Genomic DNA, 26,954 nt, shown 5'->3' with positions numbered 1-26,954 from the left:
ACTTCAATTCTATCAATCCGTTCAAGTGCTTTAACTTTTTATATGACCACTTCGACAACGTTCTTTGGAAATTACAAAGTCCTGTCGCTGGTGAACCATTTATAGAACAGACTCTCAGGCTATGAAAAAAAAAGAAGCTTGAAAGCAGTTAGGGGGCTGGGCAAAAAAATATTCACATTCTCTTTCTCTATTAGGCTTGAACTTTATTCTACACACTAATTCTATATATTTTATATATATATATATATATGTATATATATATATATATATGTGTGTGTGTATATATTTATAGATAGATGTGTTTAATTTTACAATATTATTAAGCAAGTGAAACAACACCAATAATATGGTTTCACGGTTTTCGCACACAATTGTCAAGATTCCGTTAAACAAGCCGCGTTATTTGCTACTTATTCCGTGAAAGTGCGCTTATTTGCGGAATTTCACGGCTGATTTAACTTGCCGCTTCCGATTCATGTCGCATTAGCGCCGCTGTGACTTTGGGATTCGGAGCCAAACTGCGCTGAGCTTCCGTCGGCCGGTGAAGGCACATCGAAGTGATAAAGAGATGCACAGCTGGAACACAATGGCAGTGTTTGGAGCTGGCCGGGGCACGCTTCGGCTTGACGGGAGCCGCAGTGTGCGCGCTAATATCCTCCCCCGAGTAAAGGCGACGAGCAGTCTGCAGTCTGTCACAACTCGACTGATCACACGAGAATTCCTCTCATCTCTGGCTGCTCACCTGGACAGCGCTCTCACTGCCTTCCTCTTGAAAATCCCGGAATTTCATTCCTCCCGTCAAAATGAAGCCCTTCTCCCAAGTCCACGCGGGTCTTCCCCGCAGTCTGTGGAGCCTTCGTTCCTTCCTGTCGAGGAGCAAAGTGAGCCCAAAAGACAGATGCTTTGTTTTAGTGAAGATGGATTACATCGTGTGGACGAGATAGTGTTTGATGAGGCGATAGTGTTGTGAGAGCCGCACGCACGTTTGTTTTCAGGGCTCCGGCCCCGATGTCCGGATAGCCTTCTACTCGGCTGAGCATTGCCGGGGCAGCGAAGGCACCGATAAGATGTCAGCTTTGCTATCAGCACCTTCTGGGTCCCATTCCTTGCCGCTATTGATTTCTGCCCCAGTAATCTTGTCTCGTCGTGGCTCGATGCTCGACTCACTGGTCAGAGGGGCAAGAAGAGTCAGCGTTGCAGCGAGAGACCGAGGCAGTTTAGACCTGCAGGCCTCGATACTGTTTGGTAATTCACAAATTCAATAACGTCTCACTGTGTCAGATGCAACAAAGCAGACAGGATTAAGTTCTAGAGTGTCTCAACAAGTCAAGCAGCAATGCAGCTTTGGACTCGAAGAGAATTTGGGTTCACATTTACTGAGCATGACAATGGGTAATGCTCAGTGCCAGTTTTGCGTGGGGTGGGGGGCGAGTTCTTCGCCAGAACCAGTTGATGGCACGGAACTGAAGTCAGAACCGACACCGTATGCCTCACTGTGCGGTCGCAGAACCTCGTAACAAAAGTTTAGGTGATAACAATTAATTTTCCTACCTTTTTTTTTTAAATCAGAGAGGCCAGCACATTTTTTTTGCATTAGGTTTTCATAATATCACCAATATTTTAAAATAGTCATTTTTAATTCTCTTTGTTTTATGTTTAGTTTAACAGTAAACTACAACGGGGTGTGGCAATATTATACATATACATACATATATATATATATACATATACCTGTACATATATACGATATTGCCACACCCTGTTGTAGTTTACTGTCAAACTAAACATAAAACACAGAGAATTAACAAACAAAGAGTCTTAACATGTTCTGCCTACTTTACCTGTTCATTGCACATGATTAGCATGCCACTGTTTCAAACCGGGCCTAAAACGATCATGCCCATGAAAAGCTTGATCAATTGTCTCGAATTGAAGCCAGATTTCATTCCAGTTGAGTTGGACAACGAAATCACATGTCGACCATTTGCTGTCGCTCTTGTTTAGTATTTTGTCGGAAATCAGATGACCAAAAAAAATCAGCAAGAGTGAGAATCGTAAAGCCCAGCCAAGTGGTCGGTGCCCCACGAATAATTCCCATATAAAAACACAGCGCTGGTAGTTTTCTAAAATCGTTTGCGCCCGAGTCCTCACGGATGACTGATGTTCAATTTATATGCATGGAAATCAAGCTGCCCGGCGATGACAAACGAGCCAAACAAGTGACGTGGCTGTCGGGTATCACTGTGACTCGTCAAGCCCTCCTGCCCCCCCCCCCCCCCCCCCCCGTGTGTTTGCGTCTGTGCTCAGGAACTGTTGAACGCTTTTAATTAAGCATCTAATCAGGCTGGGGTCAACATATTTCATGCCACAAGAATGATGCACCTTTAATGGTGCTAATCCATTTCCATCTCTTTGCAATCTCACTGACGGAGCGCTTGCGAGCTTAACTACTATTAATCAGCATCAGGGTTTGTCTATGTAAGGAGGAAATGGATTAAGGGGGCCATTTTTAAAAAATATATCTGGTATATTACAAGAGATGCAGATTGTCCTCGTTAAAAGCAACGCTGATAGATAATGGCCGCCTCCATCCTGCCTAATAAAGCGTGTTAAAGGACTTGGGAACATAATGTCACCGAGTGTAGTTTTTACAGTGTAAGATATATCGGCTTCATATTGTTACTCACTGATGCCTACCTGACTAAATGCCCCGAGAAGCGACTTTGGCTGGTTGTAATCCGTTACGTTGCCAGCAACAACCTTTGAAGTGCTTCATGGATTTTCTTTTTTTCTTCTTCTTTTTAAGAAGAAATGACGGTGCCATCAGTCACGCTGCGGTAAGAGCTAACAGACTGATGTCATCACGGAGAGGTTTCGGACGTCTAATGAACGGGACAAACACTTCAGTGCAAAATGAAATCACTCTCAAGGAGCATGGAGTAGATGCGAACATTGAATTTACGGTGCGGTACACTCCCAACCCAAACTGAAGTCAGAACTCCTTGACATCACTCACTGGGCCACATTTTGTCACACACGAGTGGGAGAGACTTTTGTCTGAACTACACTTCATTAAACCTCAAATTCTTGACACTCTCTTTAGTCTGTATTTGTCACGTTACGGACGTTTTTCTACATTTTTCTGACCAAACGGCTACAATGTATGCCAACAACCGGTCATATTGGCCTGCATATTTTTGATTTGAGGTACATCATGACCTTGTCGGTCTTCTTTTTGTAGTATCTTGTCAAACAACACCCATTTCAATGTCACAAACTCCTTTTCAAAAGAATTAACAAGCATCCAGTCGACGCCGTACATGCGTGATACCGACATGACCCGATCATTAAAAATTAAGGGGCCAGTTTTGGTTGAGACAGAAAAACAGTTGGCATGTGATGTCCCTGGGATGCGATTTTGTGGTAAATTGTCAGCGCCTTGTTTGACATATGCATCGGGAGATGTTCGAATCCGTTAATTTCACTTAATCTTCATTTGGTCAACTCCTCTTTAAACCTTCTAAAATATATTCATGCTTACAATATTTTTTGGTGGAGAAAACATGATGAATTTAAAAAAAAAAACTGAACTGAATCATAATGCATGTCTTAAAATATTTTAAATATACATATATAGATTTTTTTTCTTTCCCCCATTGCACCTAAAAAGCACCAAAATGCATTGTTAATTTTTTTTTTTTTTTTAAACTCCTAAACCAACATCTGTATTGATGCGAGCGCTGTTATCCCATAACACAAAGCTCTCAGCTGGCCGCCGGGCTGTGTACACTGAGACACAGAGGGAGGAGGAGCTCCCAGCCAGGCCCCCCAAACAGAGGAATGAAAAGCGACATCAATTTTGCCACAGACATCCTCCGTCACACAGATTAGGCAGGCACAATGCGCGGGCTCCTTATCTCGAGCGGCAGGAGGAGGGCAGGCAGATCTGCGCGGGATGGAAACATTCTCATGGACGTAATGGGCAAAATCAATTGTTGCCCTCCTCAATCAATGCGGCCCCCACTTTCACTGTTCAGCAGCTCACCAGTAATTGAAGTTATCCTGGGCCTATAATGACCGCCTAAAGCACCACCGTGACAAAGTTGAGAGCGTGTGATATCAGTGAGGCTGCCAGCAGGGTGGAACGCGCCGCATCGGTTTGCGCGTTCCCTTACAATCTGTGCCGGGAGGGAGGCAAGGGGGGGCACTTAGGCATACAGCCCCGTGCAACGGACCTCATCAGGTCCGGCGGTGAAGAAGTACCGTACTCGAGGCGCGCGGCGGCGTAGCCTGCCTTGATGATCTTGCCCCTCGGTGCTGGGGGAGACACACTTTCCTTACAATCAGCTGGTGGTTGTATTTCTTTATAGCCTCTGATGGCAACACACGGCGGCGGCAAGGCCCCGATTCATTCGAACGTAAACCCATTAAATGAATATGATGGGTCACTTTGTTTCACGGAAGACATTCAACTCTCCAGTGGTTTCTTTGATTAATTAGCAGCCCGTAGACTCATTTAGCGTTTTGAAGCATTCAAGCCCATGCCTCGTTCCATGCCGAGAGATGAGGGAAGGAAAAAAGGAAGGAAAAAAAAAGGCTTTGCCGTCATAATTTTTCTCTCTATGGAGGTTTTCACACGAGAACAATAAACCGAAAATGCCCAAGTTATAATTATACCTACAGATGACAGATGACAGTTAAAAACTTAATTTAGAGGAAAACCCTTGACTGAGTTGTTCAGTAAGAAGAGGGATCCTTTGCTTTACAACAGTAATTACTCTGCCATTTATTATTCTATCAGCACATGCAATTAAAACGAGTGCATGGAGGACGCGGTTGATAGTCAAATGTGCTGACACGGAATACTAATGAACCTGGTGTGTCTTGTGCTCCGTGCAGATCTTTGGGCGCCTCCTCTTGATTCGTCTTGCTCTCCAGGTCGCCGCTGTAAGGGATGACCAACGCCCTCCCAGCCTGGTAAAAAAAAAAAAAAAAAAAAAAAACACGGAAAGAACTGGTTAGGCGCCTCGATGAGCCTCAGGCTGTTTGCATTGGCTGCTGTTGATGATACTCTTGACGCGGCGAGAGGTTTCAACTTCTCCCTCGAATTGAAGGAGTGCAATGACATCAAGGACATGCCGTGTAATAAGATGAAAGCTGATTAGAAGTGGATTCTTGATCGGGAGAGCATCCGTGTCGATCGGGTTTACGTTACACTCGCATTATTTTATTTTTATTTGATAAAACAATTTATTAATTTGTTATTCATGGGCTGTTTTCACAATTTGTTATCGTATGATTGATTTTTACTCCTTGTACAGCAATTTGTGGTTTGTTTTAAAGTGCTACACGAATAAAGTTGAGTTGAGTTACCGGTTAATTATTATTATTTTTAATCAGGCAATACTGAAAAAAAAAAGACAGTTTGCTATAAAGCATTGACCTCAGTGTACAGCTTGCATGGCAGTGTACATTTACTGTCCCCTCAAGTAAACGCAACACGCAGCCATTAACGTCGACGTGAAAATGTCCAAATGTGGGCCCAATTAGCCATTTTCTCATGTCATGTGACTCATTCGTGTCAAGGCCTCACATGTGAACGGGGAGCAGGTGTGTTCAATATAATGTTACAGTAATCCCTCGTTTATCGCGGTTAATGGGGACCAAAACCACCCGCGATAAACGAAAATCCGCCAAGTAGCGACCAATTAACATATACAGGTTAAAAAAAAAAAAAAGTCCGCAAAACGTCCGCAAACGGTCCGCGAGAAGCAGCAAAACAACAGCGAGTCACATAGAGCAACATGTACAGTACTGTACTCCATGTATATTTAAATTAAAAAAAAAAAAGTTTTGTCTTTTTTTTATGTTTGAAAAAATCCACGATGCACTGAAGCCGCAATAAACGAACCGCGAAGTAGCGAGGGATCACTGTATTGCGGTCACACACTCTCATCCTGCTATGGTCCAGTCGGGACAGTTTCACTATGGGGTTGACTCACTTTTGTTGCCAGCAGTTTAGAAATGAATGGCTGTGTGTTGGGTTGCTTTCGGGGGACGGAGAAACTAAACGTATCCAAGCTGTACATCGACTACATTACATTGGAGCAAAGTGGCAGTTCTTCAGTGTTGTCACGGGATGACCAATATTTCTCCTCGTTTGTTGCAGTGCAGCACACCATCTTAACATGTTTGTCCTAAAGTGTCCCAATGTGTGCCTCGTTATATTGAGTTGGGGTGACTTGACCATATGGCTCGCCTCATGAAATCCTCCACTTTGTCCCTGCACTCATTCCCATCCATTCACTCGTCACCTGTCCTAAACGCCTTTTGTGCTTCTCTTCTTTGTCTTTCAGTGCAGCAGTGCACCTGACATCGCCCAGCAAAGATGGCGTTAATGGTAATTCTCAGTCCGAACAATAAAAGGGTAGTGGTGGGGGTCAGGGCAATTATGAGATTATCCCTACTAGCGCTGGAGGCCGAGATTGGACGTGTCTGAAAGAACAGCAGCTCACGAATCCATTTTCACACGGCAGCCTGACACAAGTTTGAGGTAGGATTGATTGGAAAAGTGTCCCCGTCATTATGTGTAATCCAAGTTTCCTGTTTAAAGGGCCGAAGAATCAAAGAAGGGAGCAGAGACCGAGCACCTCGGCGGCAAGACCAGACCAATAACATACCGACGGCGGCTCCAACAAAGCAATCTCAATTACGTGACAGAAGTTTGCTTTTCTCAGTGTGTTTAGGGACAGCGCATCTATGAAAGCCACAGATCCACTTTCTGTTGACAGTCAATGTTTGACTGCGATCCAGGTGCCACCACTGCCCCGCAATTAAAAGCAGGTCAGAAATAAAACGCAAGATGGCTGCCGGGCCAAGAAGGTAAAAAAAAAAAAAAAAATATATATATATATATATATATATATATAAAATCAGAAATAATAGCAGATGCAGTTTGTCACTTTTGGCTGTATTTGGTCGGCACGTGATTTGCATTCCTCTGGTTCGCCGTTCGCTTGAATAATGTTTCACAAATCACTCTCTCGGCACTAGTCAAGGGCTGTGATCCTTTGATCCTGATCCATTGTACCTGAAACTGTAATTGGTGACGACCTGACAGAGCCGAGCCAAGTTAGCCACGTAACGAAGGGGCTCTCGGTAGCGGGCCGAGGCACGATTTTAATAATGTGAAGCCCAGACGGATAACGTGAGCCCGCAAATGAGCGCGGGGGTTCTTCCGGGTCCTTGCACTGAGTGACACAAGCGCAGGCAAACACCTCGCAGGAACACGAAACACCCCCTTCCCTCAAGTGCGCAGACAAAGCACTGTCAATTAGATGCCGCCGTGTTCCGTCAACACCACTCCCGAAACTGCTTATGTCGACTCCACTGAGGTCTGACTTGGACCACTCGGCCATTTGTATTGATGTCCTTTCCAATTATTGTGCGAACGTACCTGCGGAGCGCATAAATTGGGGACGTGCTTCGTAAAACATACATTCTATTGCTGTAATTGCTCGATTCACAGCTTGTGAGGCACGAGTGATACGGAAGTCGGACAAAAGTAACAAGATGTGACAATGTCGAAAATTGTATTTTGCCACGAATGATATTTGTTTAGTTTTTTTTTGGGGGGGGGCTCAATGCTCTCTAGATTAAACTATTTTAGCTGAGCAATGCATGTCATGAAAAATGAAAGATTCAATTTCCAACTTCAGCTCTTTAAGATATAACAAAAAGACACTTTTCGGATTTAATTGCACATTTTGGACATGTCTATAGAGTGGCCACCTTTGGACAATTAAAACCAATGAAAATGACTTTTTTCAAATTCCTTGTTGATTCATACAATTTGTTTTCATTTTAGCCGCCACCCACACTTTTTGTGTCTTCAGCCACATTTATTAAAACAATCAGAAGCTATTTCATTTCATGTTCTTAGATTGCAAAATAGCTATTCACTGCACAGCGATGGGGCAAAGGAACAACACAATTTTGATTCCGTTTTAATTTCAAAAGTGGACGCGCCCCTGCTGATTGAACAAAGATTTTATTAGCAAGATATATTTTTAAAAGGTGGCACGGTCCTGATAATGTATTTTTAAAAACATGTAATTTTGTGATTCAATTTGAAGAGTTAAAAAAATACTAATCAATTCATATCTGACTAAATGACATGAATCAATGTTTGCGGCAAAAGATACAATTTAAAATAAATTTTAAAAAGGCCACAAACAAGCTGAAAAGAAGCCAAACCAAAGTAGGCCTGAAGGTTTACAGACATTTAGTAAACAGCGCATTTACTCTGGTTGTCGTTTAAAGTGCTTGTTCGTATTTTGGCGAAACGAGAGCCAAAATATGAGAAACGCCGCTCAGGATGATGCACTGAAATTAGACACCGCATGAAATTACAACTGCCACCAAAAAGTCATTGTTTTGATGATTACACAAGTATGATTTCTCCTCCAAATTGGGCATGGTTTTCGTTGCAAATGGCGAATTCTTGATGCAGCCACGGTAGTGTTTCATTTCAAGTGAAACGTTTCTCACAGGTGTTGAGTCAACGAAAAAAAAAAAAAGATGTGCGTGCGCAATGTGGTGTCAGGCCTGTCATTATATTTCAGCTTTGAGTATCATCTCGGGGTTAATAGAAGGATTCAGCACTTTCTGGCCTTGCTATCCACCCCCCCCCCCCCACCCCACCCAATATGAACAAATGAAGCCTGAAATTTTTATTCTTTTTCTAATGGAATTCCAATGGCCTTTGCCGCAAATCATGTGGAAATTCTTGCATATGAAGTTGGGGGGGGGGGATTAAATGTTAACCACGTTTTAATGTGATGAAGGGTGGCAGGGACATTATTTCTGCTAATCATTCACCAGCATGTGGGCTCAAACAATGCTTGGCGGACAAGCTGTTTGTGCTCCTTCCAACAAAGTTTCCTTCATTTTAAAATCCCGCACAAATTCAGAGGAGTAGATATGAATTTAGTACTAGACGATCATGATGTGAAAGCAGCACGACGGGCAAATTGCTATCGCGGTACTTTTAAATCACATCAAGTCGGGAAAGGGCAATAAAAATAAACGTGGCACAAAGACTGGGTGTGAATAGAGATGTCCCGCAGGGAGACACCCCCCGGGGCCACTCGATTTGTCTTTAACCCGGAGGGGGTAGCATAATTCCTGTGTTTCCACATGCCTCGGGCTTCCCAGTGGCTTTGTCAAAGCTTTGATCTCCTTAAATGGTTTGGGAGGAGAAAACAATAGGAGGCTCGAGAAGACAAGGGCAGCTAGCTGAGACAATGACCCGGGCCTGACGAGACGCTCGTTCGGGCTGGCTTTAATAAGCCTGGATGCAACTGAATAATGAAGGACTCAAAACATCCTCCTCAGCATTACGAGATCAGGGGTGTCCATCTGTTTTTTTCTCTCTCCCTGTATACCTCAGAATACCGATAAATCGAAGAACTTCTTTATGATTAAAACCAATCTATGAAGGAATTATACGATTGTTTCCGGATGTATTTATTTTGAAAAAAAATTGCAACATCATCGGCTTCTGTTAAAGATGACATGACAAATAGTTTAGGATTTTGGGGTGGACACAAGTCTTCTATGGGACCAGAACAGATCCGCACCTGCACTGTGCCGCAGCTAAAATCTATGCATCCATCTATTTATCTATTTTCTAATCCGGTTATCCTCACGAGGGTCGCGGGCGTGCTGGAGCCTATCCCAGCTGTCTTTGGGCAGTGGGTGGGGTACACCACAAAAGAAATGATATTCAGAAGCAAAACAAAAACAACCTGTTTCAAGGTGATTTTTTTTTTTTTTTAAAGCAGTTACTTGAAAATCATTAACGTAACACGCTCACAAAATCAGACCCCGACTTCAAACAGAAAGCGGAGCAAATCATTTTTGCCTGTGAATCTAAAGATAGACACATCACAGTGGAAACAAGTCAGTTAGGTTTTACGGACCAAAACTCTGCTGGACTAAATGCGCAAACAAGGCCTGGCACCTGAGCCGAAAACCTGCTACAATCGATGCTTGTGGAGCCGAGCATCTTTATAGGGGTACAATGTTGCGGCAACAACCCCCCCCTCCCTTTCCTCTTTTGCTTTCTCTGCTAAGGGCGACCAAAAGATGAGGTGTGAGCTCATGGCGGGCTCTTGAGGCCAGGAAGTCACAGAGGAAGGGGGCCCTGTGGGAAGCGTTTCATCCTCCCAGCGGTGAGCTCCTGAGCAACGAGAGCGCAGCCACCCGGGCGCTCCCCGCGGCCAACACTTGATGGAAATGCATCGTACGCCGTTTTCTCGCCAAGGAGATCTGACACGCTCTGGCATATTAGCGCCAATATTGTCAATCGCTTTCAGTCTACAAAGCGATGGAGAATACAAATCTCAGTGCACACTCACAATGGGAGCATATTTAATTAAGCGCGTCGTCCCACATCGCACCAAAAGGAAAATCTTTTCAAAGATTCATTTTCTCGAAGTAACTCTTGGATCTTTGATATCCAAAGTCATGAGAATTTTGAGGGGATATCTTGTCACTTTTAATATTAGTAAAGAAGGCAGTCACAGGACATAGGGCGTTAATACAGTCGATGTCCCTCCATCGTGAGCTCCAGCTTGTCGGTTCCGCTAATTTTGCTATTTTCTTTTGGGACACAGTAAGTCCTCTTTGGTCTAACACGCCTGTTTAGGCTGCAATTCTGCTTCAGACCACAAGATGGCGACACTATTATTTCGTTTGAGACGGTGAAAATTTGAAAGGATAAGAAGAAAAGCAGAAGCACTATAGTTTAGCATAGCCTGTTTTTTCTTCTTTTTTTAAATGACTGAATGTTATCCGTGTAATCCTGGTATTTACACCAAGGTATTGACGGCTGTCAGCTGGTAATAAGCCCAGAATAAAACCCATGACCTCTGTACTGTGAGGTGGAAATGCTAAGTCAAGCATTGTGCCGCCCATAGTATGTGTTCACATGTGTTTATAGTTTTAATTGAACCATAAAAACATGGTGCGATTGTCAAGGAAGTGGGTTGCCACAAAGAGCGGCATACCCAGTGTAGATATTTTGACAGCCTCCCTCGTAACGACATTATGGGAGTTGGGTAAAATAAATTAAAATGAATCTGAAATTCGAACCGTATCCCTGAGGGCTGCTCTACCTCACCCAAAATCCTTCTTCTTATCCATTCTGTCTTTCACAGCAGTTGACTGGGTGAGAGAAAATAAAGGGCCTGGGGTAGAGCGGGAGGGGGGTGGATCGTCAGCCTGTGACAATTGTGACAAGAGCAGGCAAAGTGTGTCGTGCAGAGAAACACCACACAGATTTCCCCATCTCGTCTCGTCCCCCCCTGCCCCCCCCCATCCCAAGATGACAGCTTAATGTCTACCACATGCAATATTTATTCCCATCGTGTGTCAGACTGTCTAGCTGTCCCAGGGAGTACAAAGGATGCCACTTATTAGAATAAAAGCTGAGGGAAAGTAATCAAGGACATACGTAACATCAGCCAATCATGCTCTCTTCCGAGCATGCATCCTTATTTATTTATTTCCAAATCTGCTCACAAAAGCCAAACAATAATCCTTGTAATGAGCGCTGGGGATCTCAAAATGTATTTCTCTTATCTCTCAAGTGTTTTCACAAAGATGATAAAATGAATACGGTTAACCCACGTTTCACAAATTCTCATTTTGACAAAAAGCGTATTTCTTCTTTCGAACAAAGCATTGCCGGTGGAGGTTGGCAGTTATGTCACTGACTGTGTTTCTTCACAGTTCTGTCATCAACTGCTGTTCGCCCTTTAGCCGACCGGTTTGATGACACGTGCTCAATATACCGTGAGTTTCTTTCTTATTCAGGACACTCCAAATTTTTGAATCGGCTATTCTCAATGTTTGTGCGGTAGCTCAGATCGATTTTATCGATTCTCCCAGCTTCAAAATGGTTTGCTTTTCTCCCAGAGAGAGCTGCCTGGTCCTCCTGTTTCCTGAACAGCAAATGTAGTTTTCACGGGTGAAATCCAGGGCCAAAAAATAAACTAATGAGGAAAAAAAAATATCTGAGGTTTAAGCAATTAATCTACACGGTAACCCCTGAACAACTAGAAACACCCACCTGTCACATGTTCCAATACCTTTTCTCACTGGAAAAATGGGCGGGTTTAAACAAAGTGTGCGCTGTCTCGAGTTGTTTAACACATCTAGGTGTAAATAGCATGAAATAAAAGCTGGACACCTTTTATCTCACAGGTGAATGAGGAGACGAAACCCAAAATTCAACAAAAACAAAGGAATTAACCTTGCCATTCCAATACTTTTGCAAGCAGCTGCACATCTCTTCCGGTCGACCTCAATGTCCACAACGCTGTGCTACACAGAAGACCCTCAACTCTAAATTCAGAATTGTTAACTGGAAAAACATTTCTAAGGGCACCAATGACAAACCAAATACAGTGGGGATTCACTGCAGCTGAAAAAGACCAACACTGACTCTTACGGTGCATCTTGAGACATTTTTTCATGTTAAAATGCAGCCAACTTATTTTCCCGCATAGAGAATTGCTGGACACTCCGAGTCCGATTTTGGTCTCACAAAGCAGCGAGACGTGACCACTTTTAGTGGCAAGCAAACAGACCCCATTGCAAGCTCTGTTGGTCTGCCATCTCATTAGCCGCGGAGTTGACACCAAGCGCTTGACCAGCACAACACCAAAAGGAGACAACATGAGACATTTCAACGGGGTCCTTTCATTAAAGTGAAAGAGGGACAGATAACAAGTGGCCTGACTGGACCGCGGGGACTTTATGATGACCATCTGGTTCTGTTTTTGTTACACCGCCTCTTGTGTTGTGATTGAAACAACTTGCTGGAGGGACCGACTCGGGACTGCAGCGTGTACATCTTCACTTTGGGAAAGTGTTTTGTCAGTGGTGTCATGCAGCACAAAGAGAGTGTATATGACATACAGTGTCTTCAATGGTCCTCTGTGAGACCTGGGGCGACAGGGGCTCTCAGACATAAAGAAAGACATAAAGAAACAAATACTGTACTGTACCCTGAATTTCAAGTCAATGTTTCTGAAAGATTTGACGATCTGAAGATCTTTGAATAATTAGCTCCAAAAAGGAGAAACAAAGATGTAGCGCTTTAAAGTCTCTATCCTGCCTGGAGATGACATGAGCTGTCATGTGGCCAGCCCTGCTTGGCTGGGGCCTCCTTCACTTTAATTGTCAAAGCTCCCCCTACAGGCCCAATGGAGTACAAACACTTTTGCGCTTAAATCCTACTTTAGCGTTCATTTTCTATCCACACATATTACATTCGAGCCGAGAATATCTTGATCAGGTCTAGATCAGATTATGAACAGCAGGCCAAAGGTCAAATATGACAAGAGCTTTGTAGCGCCTTCAAAAAAAAAAAAAAAAGAAGAGAGATTTCAAATTATTTTCACTCTTGTTCAGTTTGGGTCACTTTGGGAAAGCCCAGCAGGTATTTCTTTCCTGCTGTCAAAATTTTGCCCCAAAATGTAATAAAGTGCAAATACAAAGACTTATCCCAGTCAGCACAATAGCGCCAAGAACACAGCAAGGAATACATGAACGTCACTTCATGCGAAAGGCAAAATATTTGAACCAAGCAGGACCCTTAATCGGTGCGTGCTGTGCTCCTTCACTTCAAACTTGGCAACTTGGTGATGGTGCTTGCTTGTATAACCTTGTACTCTGCGTGCATGCGAATTTCCACACTCTGGGACAAATAAAGACTCTTTAAATGTGCGTTTTCTCAGATGTGCTGAGAAATTTGGATTGCCAGTGGCCACAGGATGTTGTGTTCACTGAGCACTGTGATCTTGTGGCGTGCTTACTCCCATTTGCACCCTTTGTCTTGCTGCTTTCGATTGTACGTGCTCAATACGCACACTAGCAAAGTACTTTTGCAGATAAACGGGGTCTTATTTTTCTCCCCGACACACACCGACTGAGCATATCCAAGGTAATGACGAAATATTTTTATTCATTTCAGAAGCCCGTAAATAAAATGTACATCTAGGTTTCCCCGAGGTGACGACCTGTGACACAGCCGTGGGTCAGCTCAAGTGTCCCACTAAAGGTCAGAGGATTGATTAAAAATATATATATAATAATTTTGATAGTGGGTGTAAATATTATTTTTGTGGTTTGTTCCTGATATTTAAAGTTTAAATGCCCATTGAAAGGTGACTTACTCAAAGGAGCTCAGTCTTTTTGAGGGTCAAGTTATATTTTTGAAAGAATTCTATATAAAAAGGCAGTTTCATTCGTTAAAAAAATATATATTTTTTTTATTTTTATTTTTATCTGCGCTCAAAAGAGGACAACGCCTGAATTAAATTCACATTAAGGAGACAGACTTGACTTTTCATTTCATAGTCAGTTGCGTTCACGTTCTGCTTCTGGTGAACTATGAACACATACAGCACGAATGGGGGACACTTGTGGTACAACAAAAACGTTGGGCGGTACACATGACAAAAAAGGGTTGGGAACCACTGGCCTAGTTTGTGGCGCACAACTGAACTGTGCCATACTGAGAAGTGCTTCAAAACTGCCAAGTAGTTCAAGTGCAGCCACAGTCTGGAGTTTGAAACAAATGTGCGCAGCCACCATAATCAACATTGTTCAATGAATACCTCCGAGTTGTCAATCAAAGCGTTACATTCCTATCACCTATGACCAGACTGCCTTTTTGATTAATTTAATCTTAATATATGTACGGCGCAGGTGCACCTAATATTGTTGACCCTTGCGTGTTTATTACCAGCTGAGGGGGTGTTGCGCACTTTGTAATTCTAAAGCACTATGGGAACAGATGGAGGGGAGCAGCAAAACAACCGTGATGAAGGGTAACAAGATGAAAGTAGCAAATGCAACACATGTTGAGGCCATTAATGTTCATAGGCATGTTTTATGCGCAATGATAGGACCCCGTAGTAGGTCTATAAAGGCATATCGTAGACCACGCAAAGCCATACGTACGTACGTACGGTTCACAAACAGAGTCCACCCTCCAACCCCCCTACATGTATTGACACTGTACACTGCAGGAGAAGAAAGACTGCAGAAACATTTTACAGACAGGTCAGGCTCTCAGGATTTGTTAAAGGTCAACTCGTCTGCTTACAAGGCGCCAATTTACTTTAATGCACAGGCTTTGAAAGAAGAAAAAAAGGGGGACAGTGCAAGGAGGATTACTATCACGGCACGACTTCCTCCTCTGTCCGCCATTGCCCATACAAAGTAGGACAGAGTACAAAGATGTAGACTAGAATGAAAAAGAAAAATACAAACGCGATCATTATCTCAGGCCTGTCACAGATATTTAAGGACAATGGAAAAAATGAAATCCTGTTATCGGGTTTTTTGCGTCATTCACCGACTGCGGTCGTGCTGTTCAGCAACGGAGACTCTGCACGCCAGTGCACGTATGAAATTATAAATATTGTTCTGTATTATTGTAAAACACAATATACTGCATAAATACTGAATGTATTCTATTTGAATGGCTTGGAGGTGCCACGGCATTTTTTTTGTGTCTTTTCAAAATCTCAAGTGTATTTTTTTTCTACTGCCTGTTGCGTCTCCAATGTGCAACGACATTCACCAGCAAATCAAATTTGGAACCACGGCACAGAATGCCGAATCCCGCACACTCTATCAAAATTCAGTGTTTCAATAAGCACGGCAGGGGTGAGCAAACAATCAACAAATGGTCGTAATGCGTCACATATCCTGGAACACAATCCCGCGATAAAACGGCTTCACTGTTCTGATAGAGACGTCGATGCCTTATAAAAGAAACAATATCTTCAACTGATGAGTGAAAACATGCCAACGCTGGCAAGGCCCCGGCCACCACATCATCTGTGACCCTTTAACGAGTCCCTCTCACAAACAAACCCCGCTATAGGAAATGGCTGTCGACAAAAGAGAAGAAAGCCTCTCGACAGACTCTTGTAGATGACATTCCCTATCACGCAATGCCTCTCAGTCATAAACACATGACAAATGGTGCCTGAACCTTTTTATACGAGCAGGGATGTGCAGGGGCAGCGCAGGGCCGGAGGGGAGGGGGCGAGGGGGGTTGGCGAGCAGCGGGCGGGCCCCTGTTGCACAGAGGAGAGGGCTGTGTGCTAAAGTCTCCTCTGGAACATCACTGGGCCAGCGCGCCTTTGATCTCCACACCGCAATTACGCCCGGACCCAAATGAGCATGGAGTCGCCTCCGAGACAGACTTCAAACATGCACATGGATGCATTCTCATACACATGCGCCGTATAGGATTGGAGCCATGTGCCCCCTTCTCTACGCTTAAATGATGTACTGTCTCCAGCAGAGAACCTGGGGATAAAGGCTGGCCTTGCTCCCCGTCTGATCCTTCCATTAATGATGCTTTTCTAAAGCTAATACTGCGCATTCTTCTCTAAACAAGGGCGGCATGCTATGTGGCTTCTGAACTCCAAGCAGGATGATCTCGTTTGAAAACGGGCCATTTTCGGAAGGCTTCTGGAGCTCTTATCTCTGATGTGTGTGAACTGATGAGAAATCCCCCCCCCCCTCCTCCTCTCCCCCCGGGACACCCCCCACCCCTGCCGCAAAGATACACAGATACTTTTTGACATTGGCAAATGCACTTAGACAAACGGCACTTGGACAAAATAGTTGCAGGAAGCGACAAGCACTTTGAAACTAGATGGTTGAAGGTTTGAACCTCATTCTGATTCACACCGCAAGTCCAATGTTCATAAATGATGAATCTCTTGATGGGGGGTCACTCAAAACATAGCCGAGTTGTTCAAACGGAAGATTATGATGCTGAACGTGCTTAAGTCAGAACCGGTAAAGCATTATGACTTTTCAAAGAATCCGCTGGGTCGAGGGCTTGTTGATTTCAGGGCTGCAACCAAGGATTACTTTCATTACTGATTAATCCATTTAGTCAATTAATCGATGAATCAGACAAAAATAATGATTTCCACCCCTTATTGCAAACTGACAATGCGGAAAATGCACAAACAAGTTATGACTCAGTGTTTGGTCCGTAAGATGTCGGAAAATCGGCAAAAGTGCTGATCGTTGCTTCCCAAAGTATGAACAGATGTTTGAAAATGTCTTCTTTTCAGGGGAAAAAAAAAGATAATCAGACTGCTTTGAGGGAGGACTTCAGAATTGAGAGAATATTTTCTAGCTGAAATTACAAATATTTGAACAATTTTTCACTTTATAAGTTAAAAAATAAGGAATGAAACAGTGACCCGATTATTAACATAATTATCGATTAATTTGATAATCGTTTATTTGTGGATGAATCAGTACACCTCCAGTTGATGCCAAATTTCATCGCGGCCCTCTGGAAAGACTTTCACTGCGCAGACGCCTGCTTGAGAAGTTTGCCGTTTTCATCAATGGTGGTGTAAGCTTCTCAATGTTGCGCTCAAATGCACCCGGGTGCCAAAAAACGTCTTGCAACTACGTCACTGTCAATTGACCAGAACATGGGCAAAGGGAGAATACTCTTACAAAAACTGCAGAGGCTGAACTGTCAAACGCCGATGGCCTCACGTCTGTCCAAATGACACCTGAAACGAAATAGAAAGGACATTTCGGATTACAATACAGAAGGGATGCATTATCCCAGCCGCAGTATACGTGCAGCAGATCAATCCAGTTGTATATCCAGTTCACCATTTCCCCTGACCTGCCTTTCCAGCAGCTCCTATATTTTGTTCTTCTACTTCTTCCTTTCATAACTTTGCTGCTGTGAATTGGGAATTTCTCCATTGTGAGACTAATAAAGGTTTCTCTACAATGCATCGGCAAACTCTCAAACACATTTAAATGATGCTTTAAGGTCAAAGGAATACACAAATGATCAAATGAACAAATTAAACAAAACACTTTCAAATTCAGACATTTCATGAAAAGGTGCAATGAATAAAATTGGTGAAACTGTCCCAAATGGCGGTCCTTAAGCGCCACAGATAAAATTGGCTTCGTTTTTTTTTTCTTTCAAACATTAAAGCTGAGATTGCAATTTGGCTAGCTGTTTGCTTTGAATAGTCGGTAACCATATCATCATCTCAACTGCGCTTTGTGTGTGTGTGTGTGAAGGGGTGGGGGAGAAATCACACACACGGGAGCTTGGCGACAGGAGGCAGTCTGGCGTCTCGGCTGCAGACCGGCTGCCATTAGGGCTGAGAGCAAGCGTTTATTGTACAATTAGGACCAGCCAGATCTACCTGTAATCATCTCCATACAGGTGTGAGCTCCTCTCTGGACAGGGGAAGTGACTCATCACTTGTCAAACATCGACACTTTGATGTCAACATTGTTCATCGTGGCGCCCTGAAGACCCTGCAGCAGTATACTGTTTGCCTGTTTAAAACACGCTGCTGATTTATTGCATCGCTCACAGTTTTGGGGCGGCGGGGGGGGTATTCGCACACGCACGCACGCACACACACACACACACATCTCTTCCAACTCAGGCTCACTATTGCACAAGCCATGAATCATTTGATTTACGACTTTTCTCCCTCCTCCCTCTGTCTGACAGTCGCACAGGATTTCGTGTCAGAAACATTTGAACGATCGCAGGTGAATGACTGAACCATGTGATACAAGAAACAGACAATGCAATTGGAAAAGTGAAACTTCAGTGAGCTCGTGTGAGGTTACTACATTGTTGCGAACTTAAAAGCTGGACGGAGCTGCAATTTCTCATCCGTGCTACTGGCGGGCTACATTCATACGCCTAACATATGCTTACACATTCCTATATTCTTAAGCCATAAAAACATATCCGTTTAAAGTCGCCAGTGTATCCCACAGAGTCATTGTAGGGCTTTGCCAACCGTGACAAGATGTGCTAGGTGGTACCTAGCTTGCGGGCTAACAACTCACTCTCTTTTGTGTCATGTATGGGCCCACAGAACAGCGACACTTTGGGGAAAGTCAATCTTTCATTGAACATTTTCATGATCGTTTTGGTCAGACTACTAATTGTGTGACCTCGGGAGTGTTTGACAAACTCCAAACGAGAAGGGGGAGGTGCAAAAGAATCAATGCTGACTTAGCACGAGTTCAGTGCCTCGCTAAGCTTCATGGCTAAAGAAAACAAACAACAAAAAAGGGCGTGTTCTGAGCAGCATGATGTCCAATTAATTGATCAATATGGTAGTGATGCTTTTGAAAAAGCAAACTTTTCTGTTATTCATCATACTTGGACAAAGTCTTTGTGCTCTGTGGGGATTTCCGGGCTACAAAGTGCCACTTTTGTAAAGCATGCCACTAATGCTACAATTGTGAGAAACATGTGGCAACAAAGCCAAATATGTGCAGTGAAACCATCATCAATATAATAGGCCCAAGAAGATGTTTTTTTCCCCCTCTTGTGATTTACTGAGCATCACCAGATGGTATTAATGACTTTTTGCTTTGAACATACTTATTTGCTGTTTGAACATACTTATTTGTTGTTTTGATATTTCGGGCCTTCACTCTGTTTGATATTATATGGAATTGAGAAAATGTCGGAAAATGGGGACCATATGCTCAATGAAGTGCTTAATGACGTTTTGCAGGCTCTCTAGGATTTGCAGGGCAGAATGTTGTGTTTGGGCATATTAAGTAACACTGTCAGTATATTGGCAAAACTTTTTGAATTAAGACTGACAGGAATGACATCATCCGTGCTGACACACCATTGGGGCAGCGACACGTTTGAGGAAATGTCCCTAAAGAAAGTGATCAATGCATCATAAAAGTTCAGGAAAAGCAATAAAAATTTAAAAAAAGACGGGTGAAGAGACGCTTGCTTAAATTATGGCTGTATGTCATGTTTATGTGTCTTATGACTGTACAGATAAAACTGGATGGCTGCCTCCAGCTCATCCGCTTCACATTTGCTCAAAACTTGGGTGGCGTGCGACCAGCAGAATGATAGCACCATGTGTCATTGCGCTTCCATGAAATTATGTCATTTTAGTCTTGTGCCGACTTGTCGGGAATGGTAAGTCTAAAGGCCATGAACGACTCTCAACCGTACCGTAAAGCATCTACTATTGAAAAACTGATGGAACCTTCAAAATCTCTGAAAATGAACCCTCGAATAATACATGGGAAAAAAATCATAACCCAATATATGTGACTTCAAGTTGTATGGTATCATAATGATTTTAAAAAAATGCAAAATGATCAGGTTCTCGGATTTTGCTTTCTTTAGGTATGTACTGTATATATGTTGGAGTAAAATGACTATTTTTGTTTTATTCTTTGAAATCATGACAATACTATATATACCATATATGTATATGTACATATATGAAAACTCCGATCTTTTTTTTTTTTTTTTAAATTAGATTTGTACTTGAGATGAGAAAAGCCTAAAATTGCAATTGGACTTCGGGAGTATCACCAGGTTTCATGAAAAGCTTACCTGTATCGTTCCTCCATCGTGTGATCCTGGCAGACGTGTTTCTTTCGATCCACGACCCGGCTCGTGTTTGCACATTACGTCCTGTTTGGATTAAAAGAAAAGAGAGTGAGAGAGAAGCCATTAAAGGAGATGAAAAAGAATATAAACGCAACAGGCTGTGTGCTAATTGTTTCCCCAATGCGAGGCATCTAAATGCCAAACAATCACGAATGGCGGTTCTCACATTGAAGGAGGAATGGGGAGTCTTTGACAGGGATAACATAGACGAGATGCCTTCTCCTTTTCATCCCTTCAAATTCCCTCTGGGGGGGGGGGTTTTGCCTTACAGTCACCGTTTTGAACAGGAATATTCCGCCAGGACTACGGGAAGCGGAAATAGCCGGGAACTGTTTGTAAGTTGGTTCGTTAGGGGTAAATTAGGGTCCTTCCTCGGGCGCTTTACAGAATATGGCCAAGCCGGAGAGAATATTTTTACATGACCAGTCTAGGGAACCAAAATTACTGTACGATGGATTGAATGACACAGCACAGCACTTGAGAGCACAGTCGAGACTGCTTCTTGACAGGATGTGGTGGCGGGCAGAGAAAGAGAGGGCACCAGACAGAAAAGTTGTAATAAAGAAATGGAGCCTATTATCCTTGATTCAGCCCCGCAGAAATTAGCGGAACACATTCTTATTGTTCCTGTCAACTTGACCTGCCTCTCCATATGAAAACCCGCCCAGCCCCCGAAACCCTCCCCTTGCCTCCTTTTCCCTCCCCGCACTTCACAAACACGCTGCCTTTTGAAAGAACTGAGGGAAAAAAAACCTTGCCAGAGCCTCAATTACACAATGGCAGCAAAAAGCTCCACACGCTGACCCCCAGCCAGTTGCATTCACTCTGGCCACATCTCTCTCTGCAGGAATTCTAAAGGCCTTTTAGTCAGGCAGCCAGAGTGAAGCCAGTGGGAGAGGCGCACGGGAAGAGATGCGCGTACACACTCCGCCAGCCCGCCCGGCCCAAGTCTTCACAGAGAGATTAATCATGTGTGAAATGGAAACAGCAAATGCCGACTGACACGGCCTGAACCCGCTCCAGCTTTGCCTCATCATCTTGCGGACGCCGCGCGGTGCTCCCCTAACAGGCAGGTGTTAATAAAAGGCATGCGAGTCCGCAGGGGTCAGCCGCATACGGCCGCCACCGCCGAGCGCGGCTGGTGGGCTGCCTTGTCATTATTGTTGTTTGTGAGACCATTCATATGGACAAAAGCAATGGAAAACGGGTCCGGCAAACATCACTGCGGCATTGTTTGAGAATTTTGATAACAATTGTATCAATATATAGCAGTTTGGCTGTATGCCCAGTTTTTTTTTTAACACACACACAAACTGAGACAGAGAGCAAGAGAGAGAGAGAGAGAGAGAGATGCATACATTCATATACTGTACATTCATACACATATTCTCTCTTTCATTTATATATATGTGTGTGTGTGTGTGTGTGTCATATACATACACGTACAAACAATATACAATACATATGTACTGTACATATACATACATACATGTACTGTATACATGCATATATACATACATACACACACATATATATGTATAGATACATGTTTACTCACATAAACTCATATACATGTACACACACACACACACACACACTACACTAATATGTCAAGCTTTTAAATTGTTTAGAAATGAGAACAGCCTGGATTTTTTTTTTTTAACTCAAACAAAATTTGAATCGATTTAACTCAAATGTAGGCAGTTTCTTCATTCTCGTGGTGCATTTTTAAGATGAGACATACACATGCACCCACTGGAAACATAAACATGCATATATGTGAGTGGTGGCAGCTGAGCGAGGCTCACACAGCCGGCCGGGGGAGACAATCACGGCGCGTCCCTCCCGTCTTAAAAGCCTGGCACAGCCTTTGATAAGCGCCATTCTTTCTTGCCATTCTAAAGAGGTCTTCCATAGATTTGACTTGACTCGGGCAACCTTTGACGAGTAATGTAGATCATTTTTATTCATTGCCAAAAATTGTCAGCAATTATGTGCGCAAAGCGGCCACCTGCCTTGGCTGAATGGCTCCTGTTAGTGGGGCTGCATGGCTTGTGGGGAGGTACAGCGAGGGGGAGGAAGGGGCGGCCACGGTGGGGGTGGGCTGTGCAGCAGGTGAAATAGCCCCTCTCGTTAGTGTAATGAGGGGTCCGAGCCTCGGAGTGGCGGGGGCGCGTCGCGCTGAGTGAAATGCCACATCCCCCTCCTTAAGTGCATCATGGGACATTTAAACTCAAATCGCAGCTCAAGTTGCCCGTTTTCGTATGGCCGCATTTTCACCCATCTTTATCCGACATTGCACCTTTCATCCGCCCCGCTTTTAAATTTTGGCCTGCATAAAAGCCATTTTTTTCGAAATACAACGGGACCTTGACTTACGAATTTAGTTCATTCTGTGGCTAACGCTCGAACCTGACTTTACACATGAAATCAATGTTCCTCACTGAAATTAATTGAAATACCAAGAATCCGTTCCAAACCCCAGAAAAAAGAAAACACAACAAAAACTAATTTGGTGTTTTTTTCTTTAAAAAAAAATAAAATAAAAAGACTGGCTGCGTGTGCGCACACATCATAGAGAGAACATCAGAAGAGCAAGGAATAAGAGATTTGAAACAAGTCAGACGCGACAGCCAGCGTGTTGACAGGGGCTTTGTGCAGACGTGGCTACTTTTGAGCGCTACGTTGTCACGCTGTGGAAAAAAACCTTGCAATGACCTGATGGGATATTTTCAAGCCACTGGAGGCTTTAAGTGAATATATTTTTGGTAAAAAAATGTAGCTGCGGTTCGGCATAAGAAAGATGCTGGCTCAGGGGTGTCAAACTCATTTTTGTCGCGGGCCACATTCTAATTACCGCTTCCCTTGGAGGGCCGTGATGATTGAAACTACATAAAGAAGTCAAGAATAACGGTTTAGTCAAATATTGTTTAAGTAACTATAATGAGGGGTTTGGTAACAAGAAAATGCTTACAATATATCACCGATTAATTACAGATGAAAATTTGAAACTTTGGTACACATTTTAGCAAGTATGGAAGGTGTCATCTTTGCTTTCGCGGGCCACTTAAAATGATGTGGTGGTCCACATCTGGCCCCCGGGCCTTGGGTTTGACACCTTCATGAAGTAGCATCCATTTTGTTCAGTTTACAGTTGTGGCATTTGACTGAACAGGGCACTGTTTCGGCACATTCAATGAACACGGCCACAGCGTCGAGAGCGGAGAGAACGACTTGATTTTTCATGTCACATATTTGAAATATCGTTTTATCTACTTGGAAGGATTGCTGGCAAATATTCGAAGATAAACGATGTTCACTTCACAGGGAATTTGTCTTTTCTGTGTTCTCAACAATGTCGATGTGCTGTCGAAAGACGCATGACCTGCTGTCCTCGCTTTAGCGGCTGCATGTTCAGTGATGCGAGCGTTACTTTGGATGAAGAAAAAAAAAAAGAGCTGTGTGGAAACACTTTCATGAGGCCACAGCGCTGACCCCGGGTCGGCCACTGAATAAGTAACTCTCTATTAATGATTTCTCCAGCGGCACACTCCTGACCCCCTGATCGCTTTCAATCTCCAAAAGGGAGAAAATGGTGAAAGGAGGAAGAGGAGGGGTGAGACCTAATGCGTGGAGATTAAGAAAAACACACTTTTTTTTTCTCCTTTTTGCCATGCGTGTGGGAGGGTGATTATTTGTGGCACGCTGCTGGGAGGTAGAGGGGAGCTGGTTGAGGGGGTGCCAAGAAAAAAAAATTGAAATAAAATCAAATCCTGCTGAGACTGACTCACGAATTCTGGTTTGAGTTTCTTGTCGTCTTCTTCGGCTTGTCAATAAGAGGGAAGATCGTGTCGTCATCCGTCAGCCTCCCCGTGGATGATCTCACATGTCCCTCACGGGGTCCGCGCTCATCTCAACATAGATGATATCCACATCGTCAAATGCGCCTGCAGTGCAAGGACACACAACAGCGTACCGGTATTGATTTTTTTTCCCCCTCCCCTCCTTCACGGTAACAGCAGGAAGGCATCGAATCGATCAAAATGTAATCAATGAGTCTCGTTCTACCCCCGCAAAAGTGTTTGTGTGACAAATATACCGACGAGGTGTGGGAATTATGGACTTCTAAAGAGAAAACAATAAAACAATTGATGGAAATAAATCTGGAGAGCACGGGAGTGTAGTGGTTAGCACGTCTGCCTCACAGTTCTGAGGTCTGGGGTTCGAATCTTGCCTTTCTGATGTAGGCTTTCTCCGACATGCCAAAAACGTGCAGGCTACTGAAGATTCACAGCATACTCAAAATGATTCATTGATGTGAGAGTTGCCGGTTGTTTTTCAATAGGTGCCCTGCTATCAAAAGTGGGAAAAGTCCTCCTACTCTTGTACGTAAAAGTTTCTGTAGAGCAGGGCTGAACCAAATGAATGGAATTCTAATTGACATCGCAGTCTAGTGAATGCAATTTTCAAAAAGCAAAGGCTGCAATTTGGGGCGCCGAAATGCTTCATTTGACTCGGTCGATAGGCTTTATTTTTATATTTTAGATTTATTTATGGTGTCTAAATAAGTTCATAGCGTCAAAAGTGAAGTCTGCATTTCACGGTTTCGTGTAAAACGAAAAGTTTGAAGTGATACAGCCGCAGATTTGTTTGCGTGATTGTTTTCATCTGACTGACTTTTCCACCACACTTGTTTGGTAGAATTTTGTGAAGACTAAATGTGTTTATTGTCATACCATTTAATTCATTGTGTTTGTTAACAATACCTTGAAAAAAAGAATAGCATATTAAATCGCAACATGGGGGCAGAGTACATTTTATTTTATTTTATTTTTCTAAATTGTGAAAAAGTGAAAATATATGTCTCACCTCTCTCTATTTCGCCCCGTTTTAGTGTATTGTCATCTGCAGGGCATGAAAAACAAGCATATTTTGACAGAGTAAAAGATCTGCTTTCAAATGTAGGGACGAAAACTAACAATTGTTGGGAAAATACATTCTCAAGTAAAGGACGGCTGCCTGAAAAATCCAGTTGACTGAACTATTTGAAATGTTTTGTCATTCGCCGCCTTATTTCATGCATTCGCCCAAACTCCACACCGCAAGACCAAAGTCGAGATTCAAACTGCGGATCGCCGAGGCTTCCCATGCTGCCCTTTGAGATACATTTTCATAAATCAATCAAGAGCAATCACCACTGTCATAAAGGCAACGGCGTCTCATTCAACGAGGAAAAGCATGAGCCAGGTGAAGCATTCAACAAAGCGTGTCTGGTATGCTCGGCGCGTGCTTGGTGGCGTCTGTTAACGCTCCGTATAAAAATACTGTTGACAGACAGGTGAAGTCCTGACACACAGTAAAGCTGCGTCACTTCTGCTGATCAGCTCATTAAAAACCCGTCATACCATCGGCGAACAACCCGGAACATTGATGCACGCTCGGAATATTGCTAACGCATAGATATGTCGCAAACAATGCCCGTCAAAGACTGAGGGAGGTGTAACGCGTACCAAATAAAATGATCATCAGCACTTTACGTTTGATTCCTTGCGCAGGCTCATTTTATGACTGGTTACTTCCTGAATGGTGACTTTTTGCACAGTACAGTACTGCAGCTACGCCTGGAAAATAAAGTAAAGTGCTTTGTTAACGTTTGGTGAAAAGAAATGTCTTCTAAATCTAGCAGGCCACAGAGTGTTGGTAAAAACCATGACAAATGTTTATGATTATACACCTATATTATATACTATGAGGCTTGAAAATCGTAAAAAAAAAAAAAAATCTATATATGTATCTATATATAACACATTTATATAGACACATATATAGATTTTTTTTTTTTTTGCATTAGTTGAATATGTGAAAACAACACCACACTTAGCTGTCAATCAAACATTTCTATAACAACCTGGAGCAACGGATGCGACTACATCAAGCATCTTTCTATGCCTTGCCATAATTAGATTTTGACGCCACGAACATAGATTCGCTTAAAGCTTGCTTTGGCTGGAATATGTCCCACCAAGGCATCACAGGGCTTTTCCACACTGCAACAACGAGGCACTCTTAAGTGGCCAGAACAGCCCAAAGCACTAGTGCACATGTTGGCTGTCCAGTTTGACTTTAACATAAAATAAAACAATCAATCCTCCTTCCCTTTCCGCATTTCTCTGGGTGAAGTGCGCACACTCATGACCAACAACGAGGCGCTCTAAAGCAGCCACACCGACGGACTATCGAAATGAAGGCGCATATTCATGGCATAGCAAGCTCGCTGCTGTAACTGCACATCACAAATACACGACAATAACGGCGGATGCGATCAAAGATGGTCATGTTTTTTTCATAGTGGGGGAGGGTTGACTCATGCCAGGTGTCCAAGTACGTCACTAGACATTGTGTA

At 43.3% G+C, this 26,954-nt stretch overlaps 1 protein-coding gene across 2 annotated transcripts in view; it reads right to left on the bottom strand.

Annotated features, from left to right (window-relative positions):
* The window catches only part of LOC147198394 (uncharacterized), a 42,061-nt gene that overhangs the window by 2,215 nt on the left and 12,892 nt on the right, over positions 1-26,954 (bottom strand). Inside the window, exons 4-9 of one of the 2 annotated variants that reach the window (XM_086123930.1) lie at positions 24,343-24,498; positions 20,495-20,575; positions 17,578-17,636; positions 4,875-4,974; positions 984-1,166; positions 743-866 (exon numbers count right to left, since the gene is read on the bottom strand). In XM_086123930.1, coding sequence (XP_085980056.1) covers positions 799-866; positions 984-1,166; positions 4,875-4,974; positions 17,578-17,636; positions 20,495-20,575; positions 24,343-24,409 — 558 coding nt within the window. In that variant the 5' untranslated portion in view covers positions 24,410-24,498 and the 3' untranslated portion in view covers positions 743-798. The remainder of the gene's footprint in view (positions 1-742; positions 867-983; positions 1,167-4,874; positions 4,975-17,577; positions 17,637-20,494; positions 20,576-24,342; positions 24,499-26,954) is intronic. The other variant, XM_086123931.1, reaches the window with a different exon arrangement.

Source organism: Hippocampus guttulatus, chromosome 11 (assembly GCF_054856545.1).
Source record: "Hippocampus guttulatus isolate MCC_2025c chromosome 11, RoL_Hgut_1.0, whole genome shotgun sequence".
NCBI lineage: Eukaryota > Metazoa > Chordata > Actinopteri > Syngnathiformes > Syngnathidae > Hippocampus > Hippocampus guttulatus.
This window is presented reverse-complemented; position numbering and strand designations above follow the sequence as displayed.